General features: G+C 47.7%; 1 protein-coding gene across 1 annotated transcript in view; it reads left to right on the forward strand.

Moving 5' to 3' along the window:
* The first annotated feature begins 2,734 nt into the window (after positions 1-2,734).
* The window catches only part of LOC108931151 (immunoglobulin superfamily DCC subclass member 3-like), a 42,939-nt gene continuing 19,174 nt past the window's right edge, over positions 2,735-26,499 (forward strand). The window contains exons 1-2 of the mRNA XM_029253651.1: positions 2,735-2,853; positions 7,458-7,763. Of these exons, the coding sequence (XP_029109484.1) occupies positions 2,817-2,853; positions 7,458-7,763 (343 nt within the window). The 5' untranslated portion in view covers positions 2,735-2,816. The remainder of the gene's footprint in view (positions 2,854-7,457; positions 7,764-26,499) is intronic.

Here is a 26,499-nt window from a genome sequence, read left to right on the forward strand (position 1 = left end):
TGTGATGGACTGGCATCCCATCCACAATGTTCTCTGCCCATGCCCTGTGTTTCCAGCATAGGCTCTGGAACACAGTTTTTATACAGAACATAGCCCCTGAACAAATTGAGGGATGTTTATATTGTTGAGCTTTTATAAGTTACAGACATCTGGCTGCAACTGTGTTCATACTTTGAGGACCCATGGTACACCCTTTACACCAGTTGAGCCATTCCACCTCCGCACACACTCATGCTGACCGCCCGTAGGTGCTACCATTACCCCGTCGGGTTTCAGAGAACTTCTCAGCCAGGAAGTCTGAGGTTCCCAGTGGACAGGTTTGTGTGTTTGTTGGTTTTGTACTCCTCTTTAATGGGAAGCTGAGATACTTTTGTCAAATGAAAACTGCTCTACTGCAGTGGAGTCATGTTGCTTTCCTTCCTTTTGAAATCCAAGCAATGGTGTGGCTCAGGTCTGAGCTATAATCTGAGCTCTAATGAGCAAACCTGGACCTTCTTGCGGAGGAACACTTTGACTGAGCTGCTCAGGAGTGCTGGCCCTTGTCAGTAAACAGTCTGAGTGTGCAAACCTCCTGTCTCTCACCTCCAGCCTCCTGCTGTCTTGGGATCACACATGGACACGTGGTCTTGGCTGCCGGCTGCCTGAATACATAAATGCATTTCTATGTCCTTTGTACAGTAAGTCTGAGTGAGAGTGTATGTATGTGTGTGAGGATCTGTATTCATATATTTATATATAACTAGAAATATGAATAGCAAAGGCAATTAAAGAAAAGAAAATTGAAAAAGAATAAGAAAATGTAAGTTCTTTCCAAAGAATTTAAAAATGACCTAGATAAATTTAAGTGATATATGTTGTGATTATGTACAATATGTAGTTCTAAGTCAACAAAACTACCTCATTTACAAAAAGAACATTGTTTTCAGTCTTTCTTTATGTATCATTTAAGAGTACAGTGTCTTTTATGAAAGAATGCTTTAAAAAACGCCTTCAAAGAGGGACATTTGCCACCAGCCTCGGAGATATGGACGGGGGGGATTACCAGTGTACTGTACGTGGCCCTGCCGTGCTACAAAACAGTAATAAACATTTTAAGGGTTTTTATCCCATGTTGCTTGTCCCAGTGTGGCAGAAGTGTGTGGCTTATTTTAAGCAGCCATACGATCATATAGTTCCTAAAACTTTTCAGCTTGGCAAACTTGGTGTGTTTCAGTGCTGCAGCTTTGTTTCAAAACTGACTTCAAACTTATAAACAAGTGCTATGAACAGAAATGTTTAAAAGTCCGTCCTCTGTTGCTGTCCGCCAGTATTCTGAGCTTGCCTATGTTTTTTGCTACTTAGGAATTATGTGTGCCCGTGTCAGTACCCCAGAGATGAGTGCTCAGGGCGGCCTGTACGGGGGGACTGTGGCTGGCACTCCATCTGAAGGCCATGCTTACCTTTACTTATACCTTACTTGTTCAAAGCAGCTTCTCTCACCTTTTAGCCATTTTATGCTAACATAAAGTATTTCTGATGGTGTCTCATCAAGGACACTGCGGCCACTTCTGCCAGAAGGTGAACTGTTAAACATTTTAATACACAGGGCACACACATATCATTTGGGAGAAAAACAAAGATTTACACGAAGACTACTTAATTTCTCATTTCCATATCCATCCAGCCTTTTACACAGCTCTGACGATTTCTCTCCCATAACAGAGACGGGACCGAATGAATGAATCGTTTAACGGACACACGGAGTGCAGCCCACATTAAAACACACACACACACACACTTTCAGAACCGCTCGTCCCATACGGGGTCGCGGGGAACCGGAGCCTACCCGGCAACACAGGGCGTAAGGCCGGAGGGGGAGGGGACACACCCAGGACGGGACGCCAGTCCGTCGCAAGGCACCCCAAGCGGGACTCGAACCCCAGACCCACCGGAGAGCAGGACCGTGGTCCAACCCACTGCGCCACCGCACCCCCCACATTAAAACATTAAGTTAAAAACATCGAAACAACTTTTTAGTTCAACATGTCCAGAGGAAAAACTTGCTTTAAATGGTCCCCATGTACGTGTGTCTATCTCGCTTTCGACGCCCTACGAAGCGAGAGAAACATCATCGAACCGCCGACCGTTGTCGTTGAAAAAGTTGGACGCCTTGTAACTCGCACTGCAACTCTTTACCTGTAGGTGGCGCCCCTGCTCGACATTTCCATTAACGAGTCTCACCGCCATCGGTTCTTGGGTGTTTCATTGTTTTATTTGAAATCAAATGTATGATTACTGTGAGCACTGTGTTTATGAAGTACTGTAATAGATTTATGCTGTTTTCCAATATTCTGAAAGAATTTGATCTCTATATTACCGATATTAGAGTAGTGTTGATTATTATTATTTTTATCATTATTATCATATGACACGTTTCTGTATTCCGCTACTTTAAATAAAAAGTAATAAAGTATATTTCTACAAGTTTCTGTCCCAAAGCTGGACTGTATAATTACTGAAAGTTAGAAGGTGATGGACATCGAGGAGCGGTGTGTGTGTGTGTGTGTGTGTGTGTGTGTGTGTGTGTGTGTGTGTGTGTGTGTGTGTGTGTGTGTGTGTGTGTGTCTCAGTCATAGAGGCAGAGCAGGTAGAGCGCGAAGTGCCCGCACGCTCCCGGCACATGTGCGCGATGGCGCGAGCGCGCTGAGAACTCCGCGAGCCGCTCGCACGCGCAGACTCGAGACGCGCACGGCGATATTCTCTGCTGCTCGCCGCGCCTCGCGGTGCCTTGTGTTGCTCTCCTCTCCGAGTCCCGCTGTGTGTCCTGCAGCGCCGGAATGGCCCGCGGAGCGCTCTGCCTGCTCGCGCTCTTCGGTGAGTCCCGCCTCATCCTGCCGCTTCGCACTGCGCGCTCTGCGCTCGTGCGGGACTCCGGGAGTCCGCGTCCTCGCGCCCGGCTCCGCGCGCGGTCAGCGCTGTTGGTCACGGTGCCGCTCAGGTTTCCGTGCTCCGGTCGTGAACTTGACCGTGGGAGTCCGTTTAGCGGCCGCCGTAGAGAAGAAACGCTTTAGTTTCCCCATTAATTGAGGTCTTGTAAATTATCACTGTGTCGTCGTGTGTACGTTGTGTCCCTAACAATAAATGCTGGTGTCTGACAGAGAAACCGCTGTGCGTTCTGTGGAAACACAACAACTTCGATCTGCGTTTCCCAGCAGTGGTCTCGCTGTCTTCTCTCTCTGTGTGTGTGTGTGTGTGTGTGTGTATGTGTGTACGTACGTACACTGCGTATGCCACGTCTGTAACAGTAGTGTACAATCAGTGTACACACAGTATTTATGGACGCAGCTTCATATTTCCTCCCTGTACGGTTACTAGCGGCACGGTGCTCGTGTGTGCGAGAGAGAGAGAGAACAGAGTGCAGCAGTGCGCGTCTGACTCCACGCACTCACTGTTTTGCTCGTGCACGTGCTACATTTTACCGTTGTCTGATGATATGTATTAATAGTGCTCAGTTTTGCTGGGTTTTTTCGGCGCGCCTCCCGCTCGTCGCTTTTTTCGAGCGCGTGACGAACATTTTAAAATGTTATTTCAAAGCACAAAAAAGGCAAATGACTTTGAGCAGCTCTTTTAATCTTATTACGAATTTACAAGGGACGCGTGAGACTTGACGTGACAAGTAGCATTGATTAGGATAACGGGCAACCGTTGAAAGCATCGGAGACGGGCAGAACATTTAGATTTACTTGGGTTTTAACACATGTCTGTTCTGATTGAAACTGTTAATTTGCTAAACGTTTTAAACCCCTAAAATACACAGATGCACATCACATGGTCCGCATGTTTTGTGGATCCTACTGGCTGAACAATATTATTTGTCTTGTTAAAAATACACCTTTCCAAGAAGATCAAGATCTTGAAGATGGGAAGTTGTGTTTTTTTTCCTGTTTCATTCTTTTGTTTTATGTGCTGCTTCATTCTCTACTGCACTCCCACTGAAATGGAATAGTACAGTGTAAAGGTGTCATTTTTACACCATCACTGATCCTTTGTTCTGCCATGATTGACAGTTTTTGTCCCAAAGCGAAGGACCCCACTTCTGGCACAGAGCAGTGTACAGTGTACAATACAGTACCTGGATTCCCAGTGCAGTAAGGCACCGCATCAAGAAGCACGGTCAGGGTTCCCTTACCAACCATTGATTTTCTGGTGAATTGCTGTTAAAAAATTTACATGGTTATTGTTTGCTGGGGGGGCGTGGCTGCATGGTCGGTTCACCCGGTGACTGCTGTATCAGGTCTGGGGTTCAAACCTTGCTTGGGGTGCCTAGTGACGGAGCTGTGTCCCCTCCTGGGTGTGTCCCCTCCCCCTTCAGCTTTGCGCCCTATGTTAGCGGGTGAGGCTCCGGCTCGCCGCGATCCCATTCGGGACAAGAGGTTGTAGATGATGGATGGATGGTTGATTATTGTTTGTAAATGTCAAAAAGCAAGCATTAGGAAAAAAATGATATCTCATCTGATCTTCTAAGCTCTGCGTTAAGACAGTTAGTGTGTTCTTCCCATGTTCGCACTGCTTTCCTCCGTGTCCCCGATATCCCCCCCGCAGTCCAAAGATGTATGTTCCTGGTGACTGTAAATAGCATTTAGAAATGAATATAAATGTGCAAACATGAGATTGTGTTTTTGCTGCTGTCCAGTACCGTTGAGTCAGTTTGCTGGATGTTTTATGCTTCGATTCAGCTGTTTCTACCTGTTCGCCACTACAAATAGTCGTGCTCAGAAGACATTTCGAGAGATATTCAGCAGTTCAGCCACCTGTGATAAAGTCTTGTGTGTGTGTGTTGTCAAGGGTAGCCCTTGAATGGCGCATTCCTGGCTCTCTCTCAAGATTCCCATTGCAGGAGGACTTGTAATCAGGTATTCCCCCCCCATCCCAGTCCCTGTAATGTCATAGGAAGGCCTGTCCACTGGCCTGGTTGTAAGGACAGTGGCAACACCAGTTAATCAAGTGATGCGCTGTGTTAGTGCAGCGACGGTTATGGTTACCGCACTGATCCATTCCAAAGCATCTTTGTGCGGTGTGAAGGACAGAAGTGAAAATCTGATTTCATGCCGTATCCCAGTTTTGGGAACTCTTGAAGGCATTTTGACTTCACAGCCAAGAATGTCCTCATGACAGATATGTCTAAGATTTGTCTGGGTAGCTTATGTTTGTCAACACATCGTGTGGGTGAACAACACAACAGCGTGCGAGGAACACTGGCTGCACGGAGACTTTCTGTGACACACTGAAGACTGTTTTCAGCAGTTGCTCAGAAATAAACAAAAGTCAAGGAGCGTTGACAAAAAGCGCAGAGGCTTTTAAAAGGAAGCATGTAACCTTGTCGAGGGGGGTGCGGTGGCGCAGTGGGTTGAACCACAGTCCTGCTCTCCGGTGGGTCTGGGGTTTGAGTCCCGCTTGGGGTGCCTTGCGACGGACTGGCGTCCCGTCCTGGGTGTGTCCCCTCCCCCTCCGGCCTTACGCCCTGTGTTGCCGGGTTAGGCTCCGGTTACCCGTGACCCCATATGGGACAAGCGGTTCAGAAAATGTGTGTGTAACCTTGTCATAACCGTTCACGGTTTGTTTTTCCTTTGATTCAGTTCATGTGCTGCTGTGTATTTATAAGAATCCTTTTTTCACCATTGCTCTCAGCATAAAGTATGACTGTTTTTCTTTCCCCCTAGGGCTACAGTGCGCTGTTTGTGTGCTAATGGCTTCTCTAATGGGAGTGGTCTCTTGTGTTTGAACCTGAGCAGAGTGCATAGGGGGCTCCGTGCTGCACCGGTCAGGGGGGAGGAGAGAGAGCTGAACTTTGACCCTTCTGAGACAAACCGTTTCATGAAGAGAGCGATGGCCTCACGGGGCAAGAGGAAGAGCAGACGGGAGACCTTCTCGCTGAGTGGCCCCCCGGTGGCAGCCAACACGTTCCTGGGTTGCAGCTACGGCGGGGGGGTTGCTAGGCCGGAATGCGCAGGATGACGCAGGAACTCTCAGCCCCGTGCCTCTTCTCCGCCCCTGCTGTCAATCCATGCAGTGCCCCACCACTCGGGCTCCCGCTATTTTCCCCTAACTGTGCCCCCAGATGTAATTTCCCCCTCCTCTGTGTCCTTTCTGAGAATTATTTTCTGGCAGTGATCTATTTCTGCAATATGGAGGAGCTGTGCCAAATCTGGCCAATTCTAGTGACTGTGCACACAATGGGACAAAAAGAGATGACAGCTGGTAAGCCGTCCTTCATCATCTTCTATTTGCTCTACTTCAGCTTTCTCAGCACTTTCAGCATCAACGGAGAACAAGAAAAGAGCAAGACAAAGAGGTGAAAATGTGCTCCACTGAGAAGGCTTAAGGCAGCTGAAAAAACTTTTCTCCCCCCAGTAACACTTCTGTTTTGGTTGTGAAGTCTGGCTTTACTGCGTTACTCCCTGAGAAAAGGGAAACATATGTCATCACTGTTTTAACAGCTCGGGTTGTGCCGTCAGTTCAAGACGAGCAACCGCAGCCCTGTGATTGTATGAGCGGTGGCAAAATTCTGAATTATGTGAGATCTGGAAGAGCAGCGTTCAAGGCGAAGCCGAGACACTTGGGTAACGGGTATCCCCCAGCCTCTCGCCTTTCCTGTTTATGGGCTCAAAGGGAGGATATTTGTGTTTGATGACAGGTGGTGCTGGAACTGGGAAAGGAGAGTGGCTAAGAAGAGGACATGGGCCACAGAGTGAATGTGTGAGAGAGTATGTATGTGGTTGGATGGTATTGATCTGCATGTACAGGAGAACTGCAACTGACTGGGGTATAAGGTGCAGCGTTCCTTGTCTTGACTGCCAACACCTTCCTGTTTTGCCACACGTGGGATTATCGGCCCAAAATATTAGTGACGCTGTTTTGTTGGCAGGGGGGCATGGTGGTGCATTGGGTTGGACTGGGTCCTGCTCTCCGGTGGGTCTGGGGTTCGAGTCCTGCTTGGGCTGCCTTGTGACAGACTGGCGTCCTGTCCTGGGTATGTCCCCTCCCCCTCCAGCCTTACGCCCTGTGTTGCCGGCTTAGTCTCCAGCTCTCCGTGACCCCGAATGGGACAAGCGGTTCAGAAAGTGTGTGTGTGTGTGTGTGTGTGTGTGTGTGTGTGTGTGTGTGTGTGTGTGTGTGTTTTGTTGGCAGCACACAACTACTGGTTGAAAAGCGCCATAGAGACTAGACAAGTCACTTTAATCGTTTATTATCGCATCTAAAAGTCAGGATCCGGAGAGGGGAAAGTCACAGCGGAACAGAGGAAACTCATAGCAGCAGATTATAGCGCTTGAAAGGAGATAAAAATGGAGGTGATTTGTCTCACTGTGGAATCTTGGGTTTTCCTGCACACATCTTTCGCTGTTTAGAACCATACTTTTGTAAGTGTGCGAGCAGTTTGTTTTATCTGTGTGTGTGTGTGTCTGTGTGTACGCGCGCAGGTGTGACTTTGGGGGCAGAGCTGTCGTTCACCCTGGAGCCCAGTGACATCATCGCCGTGCAGAGGCAGCCGCTCATGCTGCACTGCCAAGTGGACGGGATCCCGCCAATCACCACGCAGTGGAGGCGCAACGGCGCGCTCGTGGTGGACGGCCCGGCTCACTCCACCTTCACCAATGGCTCGCTCCTGATCGGCCACTTCCAGCGAACCAAGCCGGATGGCTCCTCGGATGAGGGGGACTACGAATGCGTGGCAGAGAACCCCATAGGACTGTTGGTGAGCCGCAAGGCCCGGGTACAGGCTGCAAGTAAGTGTCTTGCTCATGGTCTGCTGATCTGATCGGATCCTTCCGCTTTTCCTACTTTACACCCCTGGGCATCCTTCTGAGCTGTCACTTCACCCCTGTGTTGCGTGTATTGGAACTATTTCAAATGGACAGTGTTGAACTTAGTTTTAAAAGGTCCTTTTGTATAGGATATTATGCATGGAAGGTACCGAGTCAATCCTGACCCATAGCGACCACTTGCTTGGTTTTCATGGCAAGTCAATGAGGAACGGTGGTGGGTTGCCAGGTCCTTCCTCTGCATGTTGGGGGAGGCAAACACAGGGATAAACACGGAGCTGCCGCGCACCCCAAGCAGAACTTGAACCCCTGCTCGCTTTTGAGTATTTGTAGTACTTGTTGCGTACAGGCAGGCGAAGCGCGTTGATTTGAATAAAACCGAACGAGCAATGATTCGCTTTTGACTGTTAACTGTGAGAAGAAAAGCACAGAAACACAGGGAGAACAGACTCGGCACAGACTGAGCTGGGATCGGACCAACGTCAAGGGGCACAGCCTGGGTGCTGGGAGACACTGCTTCGACTTACTCAGTCAATGCAAATTTGCTCCATTGTTTTCCTTGAGTTCTTCTATCTTCACTCTTCTGTTTTCTTACATTAAAGGCTGAATTGATGCGTAAATGCTGAGTGCTACATGCACATATGTTTCATCTGTGGGTATTTCTTGAATATGTACGGTAATTACAAAAAGCTACCAAACAGCTGGAGCTCAAGTAAACAGCTGTACAGTATTATAGAGTAATTAATGAAGGGAAACTCTCTGGTTCTGTTTTGATAATTAATGTTAATGATCAAATCAATTGGGTCCGTTTTAATGGGATTTGGTGATATTTTACCAGAAATGGAGCTCAAAATTTTGGCCATTGAAATTAACAGTAATTCAATCGTCAAATAAATTGACTTTGTAAAGGGTTTTTAAGAATACATTACCTTTATAAGGGGGCTGTGTATTCTTCTTTATCTTCAACCATTAACATTCTTTTAAATAATTTCAGATTTTTTGTCTGTGTATATTTTTATAAATACTATATGTCTCTGACACTGTACCACAAAGCAATGAGAAATTTTATTAACTTTAATGCATTGTTTTCGCAACAGTGAGATTAATCATAACTGGCTAGATGCCTGGATTCTTCCAGTTTGTAAACGGAAAAATACAAACCAAACAAGGCAAGCAGTGCTTGCTTCCATAAGTAATAAAAGATGGTGCTCTCCAAGGAGGGTAACTTCATTAGCTTCCAGGGAAGCTGCTCTTCTGTCGATTCACTGTGGTAGCTTTTCACACCAGTTTCCCTCATTTCGTTGAAATGAAATTACCAACGGGGTGGCACTGACGCTGGGCAGACCCGTCAAGTTCGAAGCTCTGACTAGTGTACTCGCTGCCGGTTTCCACATGCCATCATAAAGCTTAGTCTGCACTGCTTTGTGATCTCCAGCTGAAACTGTGAAGTGCAGTCGTGTGTGTTGGTGGTCTCCTACTGAAACCGCAGAGCACAGCCTTCCTGGTAGATGTACAAATTTACTGTTCTCACAGTGATGCCTGAAGGTAGGATGGACTAAAATTAGAAATACGACACAGTCTGTGGTTCAGTCTGTAGTCACCGATAGCCGGTTGACCTTAGATGACACTGTGAGATGGGTCTGGCTGAGCAGGCAGGTTCTGAATGCAATCAGAGCTGTGTGGGATCATCCAGAACAGTCATCTGCTGGCCACGAAGCTCTCATCAGTTGGTCAAAGAGCTCAAAGTTGACAAAAAAAATCAAATATTATGGAATCTTCCTGTAGTCTGAAGGTCAACAGCAGAATGTGGACTTGGGTAGGAAGCGTAGGTCACCTCCAGCTGTGGCTTGCGAATCAGTGCAGATGACTGAAGATGCTTATTACTTATTTCTTTGGTTATGCAGAGTAGCCCTACAGAGACTGTCACTCTTCAGACCTTCTCCTTCTGGAAGAGCATTACGTATCTTCAGGCCGTATGCGTGTGTTGCGATGTTGCATTCCAAAAGAGCGATGTAACTTGCTCCAAATCCCTGCCAAAGTATGAAAGTCTCCTCTGCATTCACGCTTGTTTGCTGCACCGATGTGGATCGCCGTATGTTCTGTGTGTAGAGTCGTGGGAAAACGTTAGTTTCCTGCTCCTCACAGACTCCTTAAAACTTCTCTCAGGTGTCCCTCAACATTTTAAGCACGCTCTTGATTTAAGTGTGGCGATGGACCGTTTGTTTGCATGAATTCCTTGTAAATTACATGGATGCGTGCTTGTCCTTGGAGGAGCCTTCTGTTATTGATTTATATTTATTATGGAAATAATGGCAGTATCTGGAAATATCAGAACAGCTGTTTTTCACGTCAGCAGAGAATGTGCTTCAGATGTAATTTGGCAGAGTTACATTATTTTGGATTCTGTTTGACATTCTTAATTTCATTCCCAAATGAATATGCAGGCATCGATCTTTGCTTGTGAGAGAACAGTATCCGAGTACAATATCCCTCAGTATCCGAACCTTCTTCATTCCTGAAAATATGTTTGTGAGGCAGGGGTCTGGATGCCAAAGAAACTTTTCCTTAGACAATGAAAAAAATTAATCCCTTCCTAGACCAACACAAGTTAACTCAAAAGTGGCATACATACACAGCTCTTATAATGTAACCACCAGCGTGACATTTGAGCGGGAACAAATGTGCATTGTAAAAAATGTGAAATAGTTGTTCATCCTCTGTGGGTGCTGATGAGGATTATAAAGGAGTGAGTGTCTTTTAGGGGTAGGGCAGCAGGTTTGGCCAGTGCCTGCTGTGTGGTGGGTCTGGGGTTCAAGCCCTGCTTGGGGTGCCTTGCGGCGGACTGGCATCCTGTCCAGGGTGTGTCCCCTTCCCCCTTTGACCTTGCGCCCGGTGTTGCCGGGTAGGCTCCGGCTTGCTGCAACCCCGCTCGGGACAAGCGGTTTTAGCCGTTGATTGGTTGTCTGCTGGAGAATCCGTTTAAGCTTCAGAAAGGCTATAAAGGGCTGGGAAGGCTGGCTTTAAGTGCAGTTCCTTGAGGAAAAGGGGTCCTTGGACCAAGAGCAAGACTTCCATTGGTTCGCACCTATACCTCTTGCTGTGTGCCGGTGTTCTTATAAATACTAGTTATGAACACTGTCCATGCGTCCTTCTTCACCCCATCCGAAGCCAAAGCACTGTGCACTGCAATACCATTATTCTAATCTTTATAAGCAAGGTCCTCCTTATCAAACTAGCTGTTCCTATAATCAGGTTTCGTAAGGAGTTAGTATCGGAGTAGTTTAGTGTGACTGAAGTGCTGCACTTTCATGATCGTTTTCACAGTTACATTAAAGCACTAACTCAAGGCAGAAATTAACAACTTACTTGTCAGCTGTTTAAGAAATTAATATATAGTAAACAATTTTATGTAATGACTAAGAAAATACACTCAAAAGAGCCGACAGTGGGCATATTGTAAGGAAAGTAAGGATGTGCTCGTAGGAATATAACACATTATTTAAGGTAAACGGACAAACGCATTCATTGCCACCGCTCATGGATTGAAAAGTCCAGCAAACTGGGGACACTCTTTACACCAGGGTCAGAGGTACTGAAGTCCTGACAAGTGAATGTCTGTAATGAAAGTGAGGGGTGGCACGGTGGCACAGCAAGTAACATTACTGTTTCACAGCGCCTGGGTGGTGTGAGAGAGGATGTGGGTTTGATCCCTGCTCAGTCTGTGTGGAGTTTGCATGTTCTCCCCATGTCTGTATGGGTTTCCTCCCACAGTCCAAAGAGATGCTGTTCAGATCCATCCAGAGTGTGTGTGTGACTGAGAGAGTGTGTTCCACTGATGTATGGATGAGTGACCCAGTGTAAGTAATGTATCTAGCAGTGTAAGTCACCAAGGTGAATGAGGTGTGTGGGCTGGTAACACTACATAGCGTTCATTGGAAGTCGCTTTGGAGAAAAGTGTCTGTTAAATAAGTAAATGTAAAAGTGTCTGTTCATAAGTGTATTTTGGTCAAACTTTCCTCTTCCCTTTGACTTCTGTATTTGTTTTATTTCGAGTGTGAATCATCTGTCATAGAGCCAGTCTATACTCAGATTATGTCTTCTTGAGATCAGCAGCTGGTAACTGAGTTGAGATGTGCTCCTAAGACAGGTCTTTTCAACATCTACAGATGCTTCTAGTCAAAACAGAACTCCAGGTGGAGTTAAGGGAGAGTGTCCTGCTGTGTATGATTGAGTAAATAACTGTGGAAGTTGCTTTTGTCACTTTGAAAGTCACCTTGGACAAAGCTGTCAGCTAAGTTTTGAGAAACAAAGCATTGGAGAATGAGAATTTTGGAGAGATGGTTGGTGATGCTCTGTACTCGATCTCTGTTGAAATAAACACATCAATGTTTTTGGCTCTCTAAACCCTGAGCATTCTGGGAGTTTTGACGAAGCTAATTTGTGTTTATTCCTATAAATAGAAATGGACTCACCGTGAGCTGAACGTTTATTCTCCTTCCCATTATAAAAATGATGGTGCAAGCCTTACTTTTTGGGAAGAAAATGTTTTTTGTTTTTTTTTTTGGAGGGCTTTTTGAGAAAGGAGAGGTTTTTTTTTTCTTTTCTTTTTTTTCTTTTTGTGCTTTTTCTTGTATATTGAGAGAACTCTTGATTGGATTTTTCTGCAAGTTAAGCCTGTCTGCCATGGCCACTGTTTTCAGTTGTGTCCTCCCCTGGGAGTATAATGGTGTGTATTGTTTCTTTTTCCACTGGTGGCTAAATTGATGACCCTTAGCTTGTGACTTATATCGATTAGGTCTTAATCGTTTCTCACGGAGTGTAGATTGCACAGTGGGCTCAGTCCTCCCCACCACTGACTATATGGCCTTTTTTTTTTTTTTTTTTTTAAATAATGTCTAACTGATCCTAATTATGCAAACAGCATTCTAGTTCCATTTCTCCAGACAGTGCTCTCTGTGTGTGTGCTGTTTGCAGGCATAATAGTAGAATTAAAAATTCTGGAGTCTGCTAGGATGATTTGTATGTATCTAAGAACAGCATGAGCAGATTCTAGGGTCAGTGTAACCTATTTCGTAATAACCTTTTTTTGCAACAGTACGGCTTGGTATTTTAATAAAGTAATTGAAATTAAACATCTTGCCTAGAGTGCCAATGAACTTGAACTGATTTCCGTCAGCTTGGGTCACAGGTTGATACCCTAATCCGGCACCATCTAGGCCTTCTTGCCACTCCATTTGCATTAAAAGGTCAGTAGAGCACGATTATTAACATGTGACTCTTGCTGCAAGACACACGCAGTTTCCTGCATGATTCCTCCAAACATGCCCTGTATTAGAATTCCCTAGGAGTACGGGAGTGTGCCGCCGCACAGCTGGAGATCCCCTGCAGCTCTTTACCACAATCAATGGCCTTGTAATGTAACCCGACACTCTGCTGCTCCAGAGTTAAGTTTGATCTGGTAAAACGTGCCTCCGGTATTATTACCGCATGAGGCTGAATCCTTACCTCAACAGCTTCCTGTCAGGCAGCATGTTGCCCTACCTCCAGTTCCTTTGTTATGGGTTTGTGTCTGTTTCCTGGGAAATAGCTTCCAGTGGACTCGGCGTCGTCCGTTCAGGAGGCAAAGGCTGGCATTCGTCTGCGCCGGTGCGTCTGCCTCGGCCCCCTCCTCACGTGAGACGAGTAAAGGAAACCTGTCAACCTGCAGCCAAGCAGCTCTTGAGGGAGGTGTCGGCACTGGATGGAGGGATATGTCACTTTCTCCATGCCTTTCTCCGTTTCTCTCTCACTCTCTCTTGTTTTCTCCTTCCCCCGTCTATGTTTGTTTGACATCTCTCAACAACCCTCACCTTAATATATCGCACACGCACACCTGTACATCACACCCTGCTAAGACCGCTCTTTGGGCTTGATTTGAATCGACAGAGACGGCGACGGCTCAGAGAACCCAAGGACAGGAAAGCATCGATGCCTCTAATGCTCTGTTAACACAGCACTTTCCTCTCAGCCTGATTTCAAGTGATTGTTGCTCCTGCCTTGCAAAATGAGTTGGGCAGCTGGCAGTCAGCACCTTCATTGTGTCCTGTCCAATTGGAGAGCCGCTGGAAAGGCTCTCTGTGTGTGTGTCTGTGTGTTGTGGCAAAGATGCCAGCTAGGAGTAATGCAGTAGTGGTACCCATCTGTCACACTGATGCTGAACGCTGATGAAACACCCTTGCGTATACGCATACACACTGAATCTCTGCAGCAGCTCTCCATTCGGGTAGCCCCCCCACCGCCACCAGTAAATCACAGCAGTTTCTGTCCCTCGGATGTTGTACCTTGCGAAGAACAGAAAGGGCAGCGTTTCCGTTGTTTACTTAAATATGGTTTCACAGACTGGGTACAGCGAGGGGGGGGGGGGGGGAGACGTGCTCCATTAGCATGTCATTCGCCCTGGGGATGGACTTCCACATGTCCCAGTAAAAGTGAAAGGACCCCGCTCGCGTTTTCCTTTATCATTTGTGCACCGAGCTTATGTGGCACAAGCCCTCTAAAAGCCTGGACTGAGAGCTTTTCTAACTGTATTAGATCCCTGGTTCATGGGCTAGCAGTAAAGAGCCCTTCAAGAGGGGGGAGGGCCTGGATGGGGAAACACAGGTCTTCTTGTGGACTCCTAATGATCAAAAGGTCCTTTCTTTTTTGTGCGTGCTTCTGTTTGTCAGTGCCGGTGCTCATGGTCAATTTGTACTTTAAGGTAATTTACGCTTGTTACAGACCCCCTGCCACATTGTACTGACAGCCACGCTGTAGAAAGAGGGGTGCGATTAGTGAAGGCTCCTTAAACCGAGCCTCCCCCACCCCCCTGCCCATAAATCGGGGTTGTTATTTAGTTGTCCGCGGAGCTGCGAGCGCGCCGTCGGGGGGCCAGTGTGGCACAAATCCCCCTGTCGGCCAGCTCAATCGCCCAGCGCTTGTTCAAAAACACTTGTTTTGGTACGTGTTATCTCTTTGATGCCATGGCTATCCCCAGCCCCTCTTCCCTCCCCCTCAGCCCTCTTCACGTGGAGCTCCTCATTAGCTTGGGCTCAGGAAGCTTTTTATCGTCTCGATGAATCGCGAGAGCTGGGTACCGGAGAGGGCCGCCCGGCTTTATCCCACCGCGGGACCGTCACCAGGCAACCAATCACAAAAGCCTCCTGGGTAAAACGGCGTTTTCAGAGGACCACAAGGGCAAGGATTTGTTCCTTTCTTAAGCACTAATTGGAAAGAGTTTAAGCCTTAAGTTATTTTTGTTTTTTTTTTTTTTGGGTGTCCTTTTTCCATTTTGGCCATTCAGCATATGAGGCTGACCTTGAACAAAGAGTATAAACATGAGTGAGAGAGAGAGTGTAATTGTGAAGGAGGGGGGCGAGTGAGGGAGTTTGCGTGCTGCCGTGTTTGAAGAACAGTGCGTGTTTGTCTTTCTTTTCCCGAGGAGAGTGTGAAAAAACGATGATTGCACAAAATGTATCTGGCTGAGGTTTTGCTGACTCGTTTAGTCAAGAGCACAAAGAGGCTTCCATTTTCACACGCAACCGCAAAGCTGCCGGTGGTGTGTCAGGTGCTTTCTTTTGGAGTTCAGTTTTTTCGGGTGTTTCTTCTGACGTGAATTTTATTGCAGTGACAGATCCTATAAAATGCATTGTTTTACAGGCAGTTTTTACAAAGACGGTCATTGGTTGGATTTTGGGATCTTTGACTCCAGTAACAGGGGTAAGGTTAAAAAATGTCAAAAGTCAGTAAGAAATAAAACCAGAAACTAAATTAATGGAAAGACTGGGAATAAATTTTAGCAGATGGAGTCTCTCCATCAGAAGAAGGAGAACTGCACTGGGCTGTAGGTATAGATCAGGGTTCAATACAGAGCTCAGCTCATATTGTATATACAGGTGCACATCACATGCCAATCGTTCCCAGCCCATAAAGAGTGTGGAGAAGCCTTTCTCACTGCCCGGACTACTAAAATCTCTGGTCATCCTGCCTGATTGCATCCTGCTATGGTGAATCACAGATTTTTGTCTGCTGGAACATCCCAGCTTTTTGGATACAAGACCCCCAAGAAGTGTGAGACTAATAAGTGGGCTGTGAGCCAACTTAGGGATTATTGTGACTGTGGTGTGGCTCCGTGTTGTGGGAAGAACACACTCCAGGAGGGGCCTTCAGGGCACCTGGCCATAGGTTCCAACCCCCCCCAGTCGCTCTGCATCTGTCACCTAGCTGTGGGTCGTCCTGCTACTGTTGGGTTCATGTCGTTGTGCTGGAATGGAAGAATAGTGTTCTTCTCGCATGCATTCTGCAGACAAGAGCCGGCGCTCAGCTGTCTGTGCCCAAAACTGCCTGAAGTAACGGGGAGATAGATGTGGTATAGCTGATGCTGATTGCACAGCTGATGGGGTTGCAATGTCTTATTTCAGAAGTCTGTCTACAGGGAACCTTAGGATTCCAGAGCTGTTGAAGCTCTCTTGAGTTTTTTCAATCTCACGGTGGCACAAAGCAGAAATGAAATTTCATGAGATATGAGTCCCCTCTTCTCAACTCCTATTCCTTGGTTTCTCCCTTTACAAGGTAAAAATATTCCTTGCAACCCGAAAGTTACAGACTTGCACATTAGTACATTTACATGACTTTGCACTACATTTTGGGTTTACATATTTTAAAATGTGACAGTGATGATAGAAATTCTAATGGGATCTAACGAAGACCCTTCCTGAGCTTTAATATCTGTTTTCTCAGACAACGAGCAGAAGGTTGCAGACTCCACCTGTAATGGCCATTCCGCTATGTAAAACAAGGTTCGTAAGAAGGAACCCAATTGTCAGTATTGATCAGTTAGCTGAAGGGCTGAAGGTTAGTCCAGGGCCACCAGGCTGCCTTAGCCGATGGATTTCTACTCTTTCTAAAGCTCTTGAATCAGAGACCTCTCATCCTCCAGACTTAAATAGTGAATATTAATATCATTGATATATCCCAGGGGTGCGGTGGTGCAGTGGGTTGGACCACAGTCCTGCTCTCTGGTGGGTCTGGGGTTCGAGTCCTGCTTGGGGTGCCTTGTGACGGACTGGCGTCCCGTCCTGGGTGTGTCCCCTACCCCTCCGGCCTTACGCCCTGTGTTGCCGGGTTAGGCTCCGGTTCCCCGTGACCCCGTATGGGACAAGCGGTTCTGAAAATGTGTGTGTGTGTGTGTGTGTGTGTGTGTGTGTGTGTGTGTGTGAGAGAGATATATCCCATATTTCTTAACGGGGATTGAGATGACAAAAGAGTGATATGTACACTTGAAGGCCATAGTAGAAAGGCAGAAATGGGTGATGGACAGACCTGCACCCCAAGTCTGTCAGAGGTTATACCCTTGAACTGCTTCAGTTACATATGTAGTCATGTAAATGGGTGAAGTCACAAGTTTGGTCGGGCAATAAGTGATCCCCTTGAGGTTTCCAATGGGCCAGACTCCTGTTCTTGTTCCCCTTGTGATTGGTCATTCTGCTTTCCTGCCGAAAGTGGGCAGCTGAGCTCTCTGGTAGCACTCGGTGAATTTAGTCCAAGCAGAGCAGACAGGAGCCTTGTGAGAAGGTGTGGCGTCTCACACCCTCTTCACAGTCTTCATGCTCAGGCCTGGCAGTGACTGGCCACACGGTGACCATGTGCAGCAAGGCTTGCGCTCTCTTTCACTCAAGTGGTGTTTGTTTTCAAGTGCCAGCTGATCCTGGGCAGTGTGTTTCCGCTTGGGGCTCAATTTCTTCCTCCCCCCTCAGCCTCCTGGGCGCAGGGCCAGAAGTGAAAGGGGGACGAATGGCTCTTCAGTGCAGAACTCTGGGATGAGTGTGTCATCGTCTCCGTCTGTTGTCCAGACAGAATAGCTGATATGGCACGATTGGCATGTAAACTGTGTTCTCTGCGTGATGTTTAGAGAGTGTATTTTTGTTGCACAGGTCTCCACTGTTAAGCTACCAGAGGCAACTGTTAAAAACCTCACAACGTATAAGTCCTATTTAAGGTCCAGGGAGCGGTGTGTGTGAAGGCACTCTCATTACCAGCTCTCTCCTGTGTACGCTTGCAAAAACGATCTCTGTCCACGGGAAATTTGCGTGTCAGCATTTTGCTCTCGATCGGAGATTTAGAGAGAACTGGAGATTTGTTTTTCGCCGAAGAAAATTCAGACCTGGTCCCTGAGGGTCCACGCTGTCGGGAGATTTCTTAGCTCTTTAAATAGCCCACCTTACTTGCAGGGAGACGTCTAGCGAGGCTAGATTATTTCATTTAGGAAAATAATTACTTATGTCAACAGCTTGAGTGCTGAGCCTGAATAACAGTGACATGCTCTCCATCCCAGATATCCTTGGTCGAGTCGTTTGGGGGACCAGGATTGGATAAAGTTATCCTGCATCCTGTCCTTAGCTTCCGTGTTGTATTTTGGCTTTAACTGGGTGAACTGACAACTGAATAAACTGGAAAGCCATAGACTTTAGGAAGCAGGAGACTTTATGTGAAGAGGGATGTTTGCTGGTTCTTGCCGCCAACACGCCAGGGCTCATACACTGTTCGCTGGTTGCTGATGCACTGAGACCAAAGATGCAGCGTCAGAGTGATGGGACCTCAATACCGAACTCCTGGAGCAGTAAACCAGTTCTGCAGAATTTCCGAGCGCCAATTTCACTAATTCATGAAGTTGTCCCATTGCTTGGCCAGGGAAAACACCAACTGTGATGTAGACGAAAACCTGTGGCCAAATCCATAAGACAGACACTATAATTTCTGCTTTTCTTTTTTTTTTTTTTTTTTGCTTTTATGGCGTAGTTGTGTTCAGTGTATTTTTCTACATTTACCGTATTTTGTGAGTAACATAAGTCATCTGAACATTTTTACGGTGAGGTTTCCTTTCCAGGGGTGTGTGGTGACGCAGCGTGTTTGGTCTGTGCTTGCTCTCTGGCGGGTCAGGGGTTTGAGTCCCGCTTGAGGTGCCTTGTGGCGGACTGATGTCCTGTTCTGGGTGTATCCCCTCCTGCCTTGTGCCCTGTGTTGCCGACTTAGGCTCTGGCTTGGCTTGGTTTGGTTCGGCTCTGTTGCATTTCCAGTTTTGATCAGAGATGTTAGTGTTTTCACACACAGTGTTTTATTGATGCTTTGTGAGGGTTAGTGTGTGACATTCTGACTTGCTAATATGACTTTGGGTGCTGTGCAAGTAGTTTTTCAGCCATTGTAATTTTTCTGTGGGTGGGTTAGATTTTGCAGAATTGGTATTGTGTATTTATGCATCATTGATTTTGTGATACTGCTGCAGTTTTGAAATGGAGGTGTAAGCAACTGTAACCTTGAGCCTTTGCTTGTTTCTCCTCTCTCCTTCTGCTTGGATGACGATTGTGACACAGGGCTTGACAGGAGAGGACCGGTGTTGTGTAATTACTTCTGGCAGCTCGGGATTTCTTCAAAAACTACTAGGAAAATGGGCCTGAAGTCGTCCTGGGTTTAATGTCTCATCGGGGAAATTTCTCAGTTGCAGAGGTCAGGGGTCACAAAGGGGCTAGCCTTCAGGGAGGTTGGAAATAACAGCAGGTTTGAACAGTAGGCGCCTACTGTCCGGAGTGCTGTTATTTTAGTGTGTGCGTATGTCTGTGGGTGCGTGTGTATGTGTGAGAGAAAGAGAGAGGGAGAGAGAGAGGGAGGGAGCACCCTGAGCGAGCAGAGCTTGAAAATTTCAGTTTCGAAATTTACTCCCAGTGTGCCTTGCATCTGGCTGCGTGAAATCAAGACCCCAGCAGTCAGCGAGCTACCGTATGACGGCCGGCTGAGCCCCGCCTTTCCCTGCCTTCCCCTCCCCCTCTTCCCATTTTGAGGGGCTACACAAAGAGCTGATGTAATCACTGGAGTGCTGTGTGTGGGAGACTGCACTCGGCGGCTGGGAACGCCGGCCTGCGTGTCTTTGTGTTGATGGCCAGGGTGCCGTTCTCCGTTGATGCACTGGTTGACTCGCTGTCAGCGGGCCCCCTTTTGTCATGTCTCTTTCTGGGCTTTCTGGGTGTCCCCCCTTACTTTTTTTTGCCATACCACCCTCTCTCCTCCCCTCAGTCTCCCTATGTTGACTCAGATGGTGGGGTCGTAGGTCAGCAGAAGATAGTGTGGGGGAGGGAAGGCTGGCTAGGGAACAGTGACCCCTGGGAGTGCATTGGGGCAGAATGCCCAACCCCTTTTCCCTACACCCTGTCCCCTCCCCTCCCCTCTGTCCCTTAATCCTCTACCGCGCCCCTTCTCCTCCGGCCCCCAGGCAGCAGCTTTGACCTTGGCGAAGGTCCGTCACGCTAACCTTGACTTCGATGCAAGTTCCCTGACATGGCCTCTTCGCCATATATTGACCTCGTGCTCAAGTTTAAAAAGAATACACATTAAATGACTTCATTCATTCTCATTTCAACCAGAGGGAAGAAGATGCAAGGTTGATAGAGACCAGTGCTGGTGCTTAGGATCTGGAAGATATCTAAGTGTGTAGAAGGAAAGCAATAAAGGAGCAGAAGGGAATAAGGAAAGGTGTGTGTGTGTGTGTGTGTGTGTGTGTGTGTGTGTGTGTGTGTGTGTGTGTGTTTTTGCATGCTGGTACTTCCGCTTTATTGTTTTCTTTGTCATGCCATGGTGGAACACCTGGGCTGGATGCAGCGAAGGTGCAGCATGTGACCTTGAGCTGAGAGGAGTCCCGCGACAGCGCTATCCGACATGGCTGGTGGCCCACTGCGAGGGAGCATTCCTGAGGTTGGCCGTGTTTTAATGGCATTGGGTGGGTTGCCTCATTAATAGAGCTGCTCTCATACACCCCCCCACACGGCTGTGTTGTCCGGCTGCACCAGAGTGCTGTGTGTTGTAACCCCTGCACCCCAGCAGCGGCCCTGTCCTCATTTACCACACCGTGCAGCAGGTTGCGGGCACAGGGCATTATGGGACATTATAGCGGAGTCATGGATCAGCGAGCGTGGCTAATGAAACCCTAAAGAAACTTCTTGGGCCCTGAGCGCAGCCCCTCATTAAAGTGCCCTGGAATTCACACGAATTTGGCCTTTACACAGCGCCTCCTCCTTTTGTTTGTGCTCCCCACTCGGCTGTGCAGAGCTCCTCGGCAGCACCACCATTTGGTCTGCTTTATCCTCTCTCTTATTAGTTTCCTTGCTCTTGCCTCTGGGTGAGCAGCGATGTAGGGTGGCCTGTGCATGTGTGTGTGTGCGTGTGTGTGTGAGCATGCTTGACTGAGCGATGGAGAAGCGAGGCACCAGCTAGGAGGTGGCGTCTATTATCATTGGTCTGTGCGCATTATTGTGTGACTCTGTGTTTAAGGGGCTTGGCGCCAGTGGGCAGGATTTCCCCAGTGACCGTAGCCAGCTGCTGACCCTGCATCCCGGCAGAGATGAGAGCAAAAGCAGCCTTGGAGCCGTCAGCTGCGTTCCGGGGCCCCGAGTAGTAACGCTGAGGCTAGCGGTGGGTCGTACCCATGTGGCAGACCTGTCCGACGACCCATGGCATTCCCTTTGTGTGTCTCGTTCCTGAAGTGTGCCTTGTTCTCTGGCACGCATGTTTATGCGTCCCACATTCAACAGCTCTTGCGTAAAATGTGCCATTTGTAATTTTGTCTCCATTTTTGCCTCTGACTTCCTCCAGCACATTTTCCCCATCTCACTTTGAGGACTTGTGGTGTTAAGGAGGTGTCTTATTGAAATATTAAACAGCCCCACCCGTGCGCCCACCCCCCACTGCCTGGCTTCTTCCCTCTTGACTGATGCGGGCGGGTTTCTCATCCACATCTGCAGTGCTTGCCGTTAGACTGTGGGCTTTTGGCCTTTGTGACTCTTGGTGCTCTTACTCCATTCTTACTCTGCGTGCGCTCCTTTTTACCAGTTTGAATCTGAGAGAGCTCCCCGGGGAATTTTGCGGTATTGCTTTTTCTTCCCTCCTCCTCCTCACACACACTCACCCTCAAACCACGCCCCCCCCCCCCCCCCCCCCCCCCATATGTGCAACGTGTGATACCACGACATCTCACAGCATTTTGACTTACTGTAAATAACAAAGAAAGCCATCATGGCCATGGCAGCAGTACAGTGGTGCAGCAGGTAGTACTGGTGCTTCGCAACTCATCTTACAGGAAAGAGAGTTTTGCAGAATGCTGCACTCACACTCAAATGTATCCCTGTCTACAGCTTGTTTGCAGTTTGTTCCCTGCACTTCCATGACCTCTCTTCCTTCTCAAGGCTGCTTCCTTCTCTTTGTTCCATTCCTCCTTCCTCAGCTCTCATGTGCATAGCTCCACTTGGAGAAGTTGCCCCCGACAGGGGAGCCTGTTTCTGTTGGGCTGACAGTTTACATCAAAAACCTTCAATTACCTCAATCCATTTTCATAAATAGCTGGAATTTTTGGCACATGCTTTCTCCGGGGGGGGGCAACACAAGACAAACAGGTATTTTTCTGTCAAGCAGTCCTTTGTGTGGCTTTCTGGCCGGTGTGGAGCCTTTCGGACGCCAGCGTGCCGCCGCGGTGTCGCGGCACCGAGCAACACAGGCTGCATATGGCAACCATGACATCGGAGCTCTGCTGTGCCAAAGCCAGCCACTGTGCAGGGAGCCATTAAGCTGCGAAAAAGGTGTTGCTGGCATTGTGCGGCAAGTGCTTCCAAGCCCTGGCATCAGGCCTCATTGGCACAGAGGGCAGCCTGAGGTCAGCCCAGTGGTCACTACGCATAAATTGAAGTGCAGGCTGCAGTTGGCCAATCAGCTGAGCTTGGGGGCGGTGCCCAGCTGGCTGGCTGACAGGTGAAGTGAAGAGCAGCTACAAGGAGCGATACATGTCAGAAGAGAATCCACCAGTCCCGCTCGTGTCAGTGGCGCTCCGTCCACCGTCCTTTCACATCACAAGGGAATTTCCAGTTTTCCAATATTTGGGTGCTTACAGTTGCTGCTCTGCCAAGAATAATGTGTGTCAGCTGTCATTGTGGGCAACTGGACAGCAACAAACTAAAACGCGTGAGCTGACTCGGATTTTTGTATCACGTTCTGACGGCTCGTGTGGGAGGAACTGTGTCCTCTGGCGTGATCAGGTCCTCAGGCACTCAGTGGATTTTACACATTTACATTTATTCATGTATCTGAAGCTTTTTCTCCAAAGCAGCTTACATTGTTAATCTCCTTACAAATATTTACTCATTTGTACAGCTGGGTAATTTTACTGGAGCAATTTGGGGTGAATACCTTGCTCAAGGGTACTGTAGCTGGAAGCGGGATCTGAACCTGTGGATCCAAAGGCAGCAGCTCTAACCACCATGCTACCAGCTGTCCCGCATGGAGCTTTGGACCAATGTCAGCAAACAGCTGCACCTCCAGCATTCTGTTTCGGAAGCACCTTGAGGTGCGAATGGCAGGGTTCTGTGGGGCTCCTCAGCCGAGGGAAGGTGTCAGAATGGAGGGAGGGTCCTTCTAACAACGGCCCATCCACACGTATGGGACCGAGACCCGGAAATGACCAACATATGATTACAGATTTATAATATCTACAGCATGGGAGATCATATCTTGGAAAGAAATGATTGTGGCCTCAGCAGATGTCACCAGTCTTCTAGTTTTACATGTCATCAACACCCTGAAAATGAAATGCCAAATTAATTTGAACGCTCTTCCTCCAAAAGCTCTCATCCTTTAGACGTTTTAAATATTTAAATATCTGAGAAGAGGCAGTGAAAAGAAAAGCAGGGGAAGTTCTTTTGTTCGTACCAGCGCAGGCAGTGTGAACAGATATGAGCTCCGTCGCTTTCCCTGGAACCTCCTTAAAGCGCCTCACTGTATTAAATGCCATTAAAGTTATATTTTTAGATACAGGACCCAAGATAGCTTTATAATGGTAGTCTTAACAGCCTCTTGAAATTATTTTCTCATTGTATGACATGGGGCCATTGGGGAATCTGCTTGGAGGTACATTAGTTACAGTGTGCGGTATGTATATGAACTATTACACTTTTTTTTTTTGATGGATAATGGCCATGAAGAGAGGAGTGAAACAGGGTGGATGCCTTTTTTGGGGGATTTTAGGAGGGTAGGATGTTGATTTAGGCTGTGCCTAAAATGCTACGCTCGCAACTGCAAGTCTGCATGTATGAGCGGAACACAAACACACTCCAAACGCACACACATTTTTACAAACATTTGTTATCATTACCGTTGTCTGATATTGATACTGTTAACTCAATGTATATAAAAATGAAATATGTGGCCGATGTGTTGGGAAATACCCAAGTTCCCCTTTGAAGGAAATATTTTTAATGAAAAAAGATGTCAAAGGGCGCAGTTTCTCAGCCATGTCCGTTGGGTGTGTGCACCGTTGTTGTGATGGGATTGTAAAGTACCGCGTACAGGTGGCTGGCTGTTTGAAAAAGGTTTTATGACCAAAACCGCTGCAGTTTGAGAAAGGCTGAATGGAGCCTTTCTTGTCCCCTTGAGCCCGAAGAGCCTCGGTGCCCTGCTGTTTGAATGAATAATGGTCGGAATTTGCAAACAACGTATGCTGCTTTAGATAAAAGCATCTGCTAAAGCAACTAAATCATGATAACAATTACAACTCGCAGCAGTAAAGTAATGGACGATTTGTCAGCTGATTGATGTTGCAGCTCCACGAGGGAGCATTTTCTCCAGTATTAATGATCCACCTACCCCTCCCCCTGCTCGCAGGCCAGCCCCCAAGCCCCGTCACACACCCTCCACAGTCGAAGGAGTAAACAGGCCAGAAGAGCCCAATTTACGCTTTGCCTCCGCACCAGCCCTGCAGCTTGTACCAACAGCCTTTCAAACGCCCCTCCCCCCCCCAGCGTGGGCATTCACGTGACGAGGCTGCGAGCTGATGTAGGGTTGGGAGTGGGGCTTGGGAAGGGGGGCTCTAGAAGAAACTGGCACCCTTTCATCAAGAGAATTACTCTGGCTGAAAGGAGGGGAACGGGGCTCTCGGGGACGGGAGCTGTGCAAGCAAAGGATGGCGCCCGATACCCAGGGTCATTGTGTGTAGTTTTCTTTTATTTATGATGGGCGCACGTCCACGTAACAGTTCACAATGAAGATAAAGTGTCTCTTTTTGGCCCATCTCAATGGGCTGTGTGGCCGAGGCAGGGAAACAATGTGGCTGGAGCTGTGCTTTATTTGCAGTGCAACCGCGCTCATTGAGTAAGTGCAGTCTGCAGTTGGTGCTGAAACACAGCGACACATATTAAACAGACCTTTTCTCCACGTTTTGTGGCCAAGACCTCTTTTGAGACTGAGACATATAACGCTGTAACACGCTGGTATTTACCAAACAGTTTAGAGTTTTTTTTTCTTCCAGTTTCAAGAGAGAACAATCGGTGGCCCCGCCAAGTCAGCTGGATATTGATTGCTGAGATCATGGATTGCTGTGTTGCTTTTGATTGCCGAGGTACGATGTGAGATTGCACCAAAGGCCTGGCTTTGAGCTGCAGCCAGTGGATTACCCCCTTCCATCCTTCCATCCATTCCTCCAACCCAGTCCTTTATCAATAACGGCTGGTCCAGTGTGGGGTCACGGTTGCCCAAAGCCTTTCTCAGAAGTATAGGGCATGAGGGTGGGTACAACCTGGATGGAAGCCCAGTACAGAAGACCAGTGGGTGGCACAGTGAGTAGTGCTGGTGTCTCACAGCGCCTGGGTGGTGCAACAAGATGTGGGTTTGATCCCCATTCAGTCTGTGTGGAGTTTGCATGTTCTCCCTCTGTCTCTGTGGGTTTCTTCTGGGTGCTCTGGTTTCCTTCCACAGTCCAAAGACATGCTGTTCAGGTTCCCCCATAGTGTGTGAGTGACAGAGAGTGTGTGTGTTCCACTGATGTATGGATGAGTGACCCAGTGTAAGTCACCTTGGTGAATACAGTTTGTGGGCTGATGGGCACTACATAGAGTTCATTGGAAGTCACTTTGGAGAAAAGTGTCTGCTAAATAAATATATATATATAATTTTACCTTCTGAAAATACTTTCAAGCAGGGGTCTTAACCTGCACTGTGAAACATGTGACTCTTTCAGAGTAAACCTGACAGCGGCCCAGATGCTCCTGAATACAGGCATCAGCTTAGATAACGATGATTGGGGATGTGCATCCTGGGGAATGTGCGTCTCCATGGAGAAGCCTGGCTGTGGGAACGAACGCTGTCGCTGTTCCTCGACTGCGCTCTCATTACTAACAGCTCCTTTTGAAGCCACTTAATGAGTGCTGAGCTTTTTTGGGCAGCCGATCATTAGCGCAAACAACCCCCCCCACTCACACACACACTTGTTTTTTTGCTCAGACTCATTGAGGAATGTGTGGCAACGTGGAGCATCCGTTTGCCCACCTCCCTCCCTGTGCTTTCATTAAGCTTGACCGCGAAGCAATATCAACAAAACAAACCCTGCTAATTAATTTCAAAAGGAACGCTACACACTCCCACCCCACCCCCCCCTCGCAGTTTCTTGTCTTTCTCTCACTCTCTGTCTCAAAGTCTACCATTCCCTGGCCCTCCCAGTGGCAGCCATCTGACCCCCTCTGGTCGCACTTCATCAAAAAGCTTTCATGCTTATCCACCAATTAACTCTCTATGATATATGTATTGATTTATTTATTTATTTACAGCCGGCGAAGCACTGAAACCACACGTAGGGGTGCTGTTTACAATATGAATTACTGCA

The sequence above is a fragment of the Scleropages formosus genome, chromosome 7, assembly GCF_900964775.1.
Source record: "Scleropages formosus chromosome 7, fSclFor1.1, whole genome shotgun sequence".
NCBI classification, from domain to species: Eukaryota; Metazoa; Chordata; class Actinopteri; order Osteoglossiformes; family Osteoglossidae; genus Scleropages; species Scleropages formosus.